The 7438-nt window shown below is 44.5% G+C and overlaps 3 protein-coding genes across 3 annotated transcripts; 1 reads left to right on the top strand and 2 right to left on the bottom strand.

Moving 5' to 3' along the window:
* Positions 1 to 2215: 2215 nt before the first annotated feature.
* On the top strand, positions 2216 to 3066 carry PHALS_02986 (ubiquinone biosynthesis protein coq7 homolog; the record flags this gene model as incomplete). The annotated part of the gene is made up of 5 exons (XM_024717453.1): positions 2216 to 2371; positions 2428 to 2484; positions 2545 to 2665; positions 2731 to 2867; positions 2926 to 3066. 5 exons carry the CDS (start codon positions 2216 to 2218, stop codon positions 3064 to 3066), a joined length of 612 nt encoding a protein of 203 aa, XP_024582950.1.
* A 58-nt stretch (positions 3067 to 3124) lies between these two features.
* On the bottom strand, positions 3125 to 3463 carry PHALS_02985 (dynein light chain cytoplasmic-like; the record flags this gene model as incomplete). Its single annotated transcript, XM_024717452.1, has 1 exon — positions 3125 to 3463. The coding sequence occupies one exon, from the start codon at positions 3461 to 3463 to the stop codon at positions 3125 to 3127; it is 339 nt and encodes a 112-aa protein (XP_024582949.1).
* A 148-nt stretch (positions 3464 to 3611) lies between these two features.
* On the bottom strand, positions 3612 to 5594 carry PHALS_02984 (uncharacterized protein; the record flags this gene model as incomplete). Its single annotated transcript, XM_024717451.1, has 1 exon — positions 3612 to 5594. The coding sequence occupies one exon, from the start codon at positions 5592 to 5594 to the stop codon at positions 3612 to 3614; it is 1983 nt and encodes a 660-aa protein (XP_024582948.1).
* Between the last annotated feature and the right edge of the window lie 1844 nt (positions 5595 to 7438).

Below are 7438 nucleotides of genomic sequence, written 5' to 3'. Positions count from 1 at the left end.
CTTGGTCGATGGGTATTACCAATTGCTCATGAGAGCGAGTGATATTCCGCTGACAGCGATGAGTAATCCGAGCGGGATGCCCTGGGAGTGGCTGGTGATGCCCCAAGGGCTGTCCAATGCACCAACAACATTTAACTGTCTTGTGACGCAATTGTTCAGGCCCCACCGGGCGTATGCACAAACATACTTCGACGACATCTTCGTCCACAGTCGTGTGGGGCACGAGAGGACAGATGAGGAAAGTCACATCGCCCAATTGAGAGCGGTGCTCGTGTGCATGCGCACGAATAAGCTGTATGCTAATGCAGATAAGTGCATCTTCGGCGCGGAAGAAATTCTCTTTTTAGGGTGCATCGCTGGGAAGCGTGAACTTCGAGCAGATTCCGTTAAGGTCAATGTTATTGTGTACTGGCCGCTCCCAAAGAGCCAAAAGAACTTGCACAAGTGGCTTTGTCGCGCCAACTACTTGGACAAGTATGGCGCAAATTTTGCGGAAATGGCACGGCCATTGCTAATCTCTCTAAGCAGGATACAGAAATGTGCTGGAACATCGAGCATCGAGAGGCTTATTACAGGCTCAGAGACAGCTTTCGATGAAGTATGCACTTGTCAAGTTCAGGATGACCTACTTGGCCCAAAGCCGTTCGTGGTCTACACAGATCATGCGTCATAACGCACTGCGACCCAGTCACCTCATCTCTCGCAGAGGATAGCAAGGTGGCTCTCCTTCTTTGCAGAATAAAACTTCGAGATGAAGTATTTGCCAGGAAAGCAGAATGCTTTTGCTGATGCGTTGTCACGTAGGTCGGATCATGAGCTTGATCATGTCACGACAGTGACGTCATTAGTGACGGATTTGATCTGCGCCGCATTCGCGGGTGATTGTATGTGTGTAGCGCTGCGACAGGCTCTCGGGCGCAAGGAGTATGGAATCACGGACACGAAGTTGTCGACGCTATTGCGCGCACGGTTACACTGATATTCGTTGAGTAACGGGTACTGCATTCTAGCACCAGTTCGACGGATACGCAACAAAGTATGGTTCCTCACGATAAGAATTTGAAATACCGTATCTTTATGAGGTTCGCAACTCCCCACTCAGTAGTCATCTCGGATGTGAGAAGACCTACAGCTCTGTGAGTCGCCACTACTGGTGGCCCGTGCTGTAGAAATGAACGGGAACATATGTGCGCACGTGTGAGACGTGTCAAAGGGTGAAACCCTCTTCGAATGCGGCGGCGCCCTGGCCAGTTTACGGGTACCCTCCGGGTGTCGGCAGTTCATGAGTATGGACTTTGTGTCTGGCCTGCCGATTGACTCAGCGGGCAACACGGGTGTGGCGGTCTTGGTGAACCGTTTGAGCATGATGGCTCATCTTGCAGCAGTGCCGGAAACCGTCGACGGTGTGTGTACAGCGACGCTGGTTGTCGACCGTGTCTTTCGACAGCATGGACTCCCGGAGTCAATTGTCTCTAATAGAGACCCGCACTTCACTGGGAAGTTTTGGACTACAATCTTATGGGTGCTGGGCACCAAGTTGAGTATGTCGACAGCGGACCATCCGCAGACGATGGTCAGACTGAGCGCGTGAAACGCGTCAATGAATACATTGTTGGGCGCTCGGTTTTGGGCTGATATTCTATTGATTCTCCTACGACGTTTTAGCCGGGCGTGCATTCACCAGTTGAACCTCCTACACGACTTGATCTGCAGCAGGAAATGTCATCTTTTTAGTTTTCATAGGATCTGGTATCAAAACACCTCAATTTTCTCAGATTTTATGCTCGACCCAACCTCTCCCATTCAAGCTTTGAAACGTTATATTACTTAGCATCTGATGCGCTCAGAGATGTTTCACAGTCGCTGTTGTTTGAAACAAATGTAAACAATGTTGATGAAGAACGCCTTTGTTGAGTATGAACAAGTGATGCGTAGAGGATCTTTTTTGTCTACGCAAGAGTTTCTTGTGGATTTCATAGTAGGCTACGTTATCGATAGCGATGATCACCTGGAAAGCTAAGCCACTCAATGTGTCATCTTAACTGCAAAAGATCTACTGATTACAGGAAAGCCTCTTGCGCAATTCTGCCTCATAAGTAGATTACCGAAATTTCCGGAATGGTCGCAATCTTGCCTTTCGGTATGCTCCATCACAGTAATCTAGTGTGGAGACATAAATTACAGTTTGGTTTCTAAATGTATATGCAAAGTTACCATGCGCCGCGCCTCCACCTACACGCGAATTAACTGGCTGGAGAAGAATTGTGGCAACGTTCCGATCACTCCACATACACTTAACGGGAAGATTAGTGAGATGGTTCGAGGCGGCCAAGCCATTCAACTCGCAAATGCCAAAATGCTCGACGCCAAGGTCCTCCCCATTACTTCTATTGTCTACGCAGTTATAATCCATTTCGAATATCTTAGGTGGCAAACTTTCGCGTATTAAACATGTATTCTGCAGAACATTCTAATCAGCTCAAGGTACACACGATAGTTGCGTACGCAATTAATGAGAGCACGATCTAATATGTTTATTGGCAGGACCTCCGCGATACTGAGAAGAAGGCGTTGCATCGCATTGATGAGGCTGCTCAGTCGAAGGATTTAAGATTTCGTCCAAGTCTAGTGATTCCAGCAATAAAACTATGCAGTTATGCTATCGGTATGTGTGCACTAGTGAACAGAGCATCACTTTGAAACTCTTTTAATGCTGTTGCTGAATTGTAGGCTGCGCATTGCGTCCATTGGGGGACTCAGTCAGTGTGTCATATATTATGGGCGTTAAGATGGCGGTGAGCGAGTATTACAACGACCAGATTCGAGAGATTCACTCCAGCTGTCCGGATATGGTCGAACTCAAGGAGGTATCACATTCGAAGTTTTATTTTTCGTAAAGCAAGATAATGAAATGATGTGTTGCAGTTGTTTAAGCAGGCGCGTGATGAGGAGCAAAGCTTTGTAGACGCTCACACTCTGGATCCCAACAAACACAATCAAGATCCGGTGGCGATGTTTGCCAAGACAACTCTTAAGTTGCTGACTCAAGTGGCTACAGCTTTGTAGGATGGAAATTTTGTTATGCATATTCATTTATAAGCGGTAAATAATGTTACTGTCCTCCTCACTCGGTTGACTTAAATATCAAAACGTAGTGCTGGTCAGCGCGAAAGAAAAGCAAGTATTGCGTGTCGTATGCAATTGAGCATCCAAAGCCTTTCCCCACAATGCAATGCCATGTCTGTCCGTATTTTTGGTCGAAATGTTTCTTCATATCGGTAGCAATATCTTTTTCAATAGCGTCGGGTGTCTTTTGAAGAATTTGAATCAAATGTGTCACTGCTTCGTCCTTCATAGCAGTGTCAATCTCCAGTCGAAGAATCGAAATCTTTGGTACTTTGCCCGACCCACCGCCTTCCTGCAGACCCTCAATCAGAGCTCCATCATCACCAGGGGGTCCCATACTATTACCGCCTCTTCAAGTATTATATTAATACACAAAAATCCTCAAAATTCGGATAACTAATTTACAAACCTTCCAGCTTAATTTTCTATTAATTGGTATCTTTCTAATTTTTTTACTTCAACATAAAAGCATACTGTGATAATGATCAGAATCCACGTTGTTTCGCTGGACGTTGATCTGACATACTGTCACTGCTCCAGTACTTGCGCTTGACTCGATCTACTGTTCGTGTCGAATAAAGTTCAAAAAAACTTGAAGCTGTATCAGCGATACACGAGTATCCTGGTCCATTGAGGTCGCGTGTGTAGATGAAAATACGAAAACAAAATGGAAATGTTTGAGCTGGAGCTGAACGTGTAGCTTTGCGTTTCTTCTTTAACATTGGTTGCACTTTCCACACATCTGGTAAAAAGAACCATGTACTTCGAAGAAATTGCCTTTTTGAATCTGTTAAGATAGTAGAAGTAGCTTTGGAAGTGTCATCTATCTCTTGAGGCAATAAAATGCGTCGTTCTTCCATTTCAACTGCTTGAAAACACGTAAAACGAAAAGGTTCAAAAACCGCTGCATTTGAAAAAGTTGGAGGTGGATTGAGCTCTTCCAACAAGTTTGTCGTGTCTTGTTGTGGAACGCGCTCGAATCGCCCAAGAACAAAGAGCTCTCTTGCATTATTCCTTTTAGACAACCCCAATCCATTCTCCTGCTTCATATGTTGTGTAGACGCTGCAGGTAGAAAGTCTGCAGCATCTGTGAAAGCGTGACAGTAAACGGGTCCACGACAAACGCCGACACTGGAATGTTTGCGATTATTCATTTTCATCGAGTAGAAATCATGATGCTCGGGACACGACGGGAAACACTGCAAGTTCTTGCGGCCATTTTTCCAATAACAATCGCTTAATGCAGTAAGAAGTTGAATCTTTGAACTTTGGTTTGAAGTCGTCGTATTCGTAGTTGATAAAGTATTTGAATTTACTAAACCTTTATCATCATTTGAGGGATGGTCCATTTGCCGTTGGTGAAGTGTTGAAGACCTTAACATCCTTTTCATTGGCCCAGCCGAAACGTATTGGTCACATCCATTATATTGTTGTGGAAGTAACTCAACAGGTGTTGTAGTCGCGGTTGAAGGCGTCGAATAAAATGGTGGAACTTGATTCGAGCTCCACGTTTCTGTCGGATAAACGTCTTGTGGCTGGATCATCCGATACATTAGAGGACTTGCACAATTAGAAGAAGGCAATTGATGATGCTGAAATGGAGGTGCATAGTCATAAAGACACGTTGCTGTCGTATTGTTATTGTTCGTAATACCGTCAAAATAAAGATAGCCATTCAATGTGCTTGGATACGGCGTTACGTTATAAACAGGCTGAGGTGGCTGAGAATAGTGCTGATTCTCGTACGAGTCTGAAACATGGTTTGACCACGGGTTCATGTCCTCGAATAGTAACTCTGCAGGCTCCAATGTTTGACTCATGCCTGGGGTTAATGGTTCTAAAGAAAGAGAAACTCCAGAACAAGGCCCATCATTTGGCACGTGTCCTGTCGTAAATGAATAATCCAAACTGTTCGAACGGATACAAGGCGAGCAGGTTGAAGCAACATTCTCATTCGTCATTACATTCGATCCTTGAGAGCGAAGCGTAAGTCCACCAAGTGAAGGCAAACTAAAACCATTTTCGCTTTTATTGCCCATATACCAGCTCGAACCAGGATATGGCATGGAAATAACTGGCATATCATGCTCTTCGTTTTCCAATGCAAGTTTATTCATTGGCTCATTTAAGTGGCCCAAGGAAGAGCTCGAAGAGGATATTGACATGCCTCCAGTACCACTCCCGTAACCGCTTTCCAGATACGTCTCATCGAAAGAGTTTGACGCGATCGCATGCCAATCCGAATGAGCAGAAGTTGCACAACTGACCATAGTTACCGTATTTGTCGTATCGGCAGTGTTTTGAGTGCTCAAAAGTGAGGAATCCTCCCGCTTTAAGCTTGCCCATTTTCCGTCACTGGTACATTGCGGCTCTGAATTGTTGTTGTCATTCTTTTCTGGACTCTCGACTTTCTTGTCAAGCAAATGGTCTCCAAAAATTTGAAGCTGAACAGTCGACGAGAAAGTCATATGCAAACTTGTTCACACGGGTAGGACAAAGAGAAGTCTACCGCGTGGATGAGTGTTGAGTAGGAAGTTACAATGTGGCTTTCGGGCCGGTGCGAAACTTCATGAATGGCGCCGGAACTGGGATCGAGCACGTGACCGGTTGGCTATCCAAACGGGTGGACTGTGCAAAATCTTCTGTGCTTTTTTTTCGGATTGTTGGTCCTTTTGTTTGGATTTGTAAGAGGCTACAAGTATATTTTTGCTCCTTCTATTCAGATTTTTAAGGGATCTCACTAAGTTGTTCAAGTAAATGTTTTGGAGGCGTGGCGACGCATTTCAGAGACGTGCCGCCACTGATCTCGTGCAGTTGAATGAAGTCGTAACTTGTTAGCTAAAATTAGCTAAAGGTCTTCTCTCCTTACGAGACGAGGTTCAAAGAGTCAAATTTCGAACAACAAAAGGTCAAAAGCAGCTGATCGACGCATAGATAATATGCTATGTGCGTGACGCATACATGCGTCGAAAGATTTTTTTAAAGAACCGACGAGAGTCTGTCATATTCGTGAACTGCACTTTGGAGCCAGAGTGAGTTATACTTGTTAAAGTACCACTAGCAAGTTCAAATCGTTTCGAGAAATTGTTAAACTTGTTTCTTACGTTATCAGATTAGGCCGAAATCAAGTAATAGGATACTGAGACCCGTCCATAATGAGACCAGGGCTTGAAGTGCTAGTGGATAGAGGCCCTGGGACTTGACGCAAACCCTGACAGGCTAGTCGGAAACATGGAAAGAGTTGTGAAACTGACATTGCGGACACCTTTGACGTTCAACATTTACGAAGAATGTGGTCAGCTATGTTTGAGATTACCATTAATGTTGTTGTTTTTCGTACCATGAAAGAACAGCATTTATATCGATCGCAAGTATTCGCTTAAGCGAAAAGTATAGTGCAACGATGACTCGACTCAAGTAACTGCCTTATTCGACATAAGCGTGCACGAAATACCGTTTTTAGCGTTTCAAGTTGACTCAGCGGGCCTTTATTTCGTCAATTGTGATATGAGAGGTCGGCTGGTCGCCCAAATTGCAATAGAGAAGCTAAACACTAGTAATGAATGCTGTCCGGATTGCAGCAGATTTAAGTTGTTGACGAACGGAACGACTGCTTGATCAAATGATGATAAGTCGCGAGATTATTTCAATCTGCCCATTATCGTCAAGCAAGCTCAACCACGAAAATGTTGCTCAATAGACTAATTCTCCATATCAATAGATTTCACAAGAAAAGAAAATTAATGTATTAGCTTTATAATGTTTCAGATCGTTTCTTGCATCGTGCCTGTTTCGATTCTTCATAGTCAATCGCTCATGACGATCGTACAAGAGTCGCTGACGATCGCTGTAAACGAGCCACCTTTTCCAGTTTTATTTTGCGTCGTTTGGACGAGTCTAGTTCTGAGAAGTCGAAGAAACGCTACGCAATTCTGAATTCAAGCTCCACCGAAATATCTTTCATTGTGCGTTCAATAACACATTTACAACATGTGGAGCCAAATCTGATCCTTTGGGAACACCTGATGTGTAGGTGAGTATGCTTTTATGTGATACCAATACCAGAATTCAGCCTTAGTAAAATAAAATTGACAATGCTGTAGCCTCAGTGGGATGGACATAGCAATCTCTGCGCATCCGCTGGTGAGAATGATAGGCAATCCTGGCATAACACTGTGGTCCTCGATTCAGAGCTGCAAAATAGCAATGCAACATAAGAGCTTTGGGCCAGTACAATCGCCAATCAAGGCAGTCAGTCATACCTCACATCAATCACCTTACACAATGACCGTGGGAATTCGACTTCAGCATT

Source organism: Plasmopara halstedii, assembly GCF_900000015.1.
Source record: "Plasmopara halstedii genome assembly, contig: Scaffold_2089, whole genome shotgun sequence".
In the NCBI taxonomy this organism is placed as follows: Eukaryota; Oomycota; class Peronosporomycetes; order Peronosporales; family Peronosporaceae; genus Plasmopara; species Plasmopara halstedii.
The sequence above is the reverse complement of the archived record's forward strand: the minus strand, read 5'-3'. Positions and strand labels throughout refer to the sequence as shown.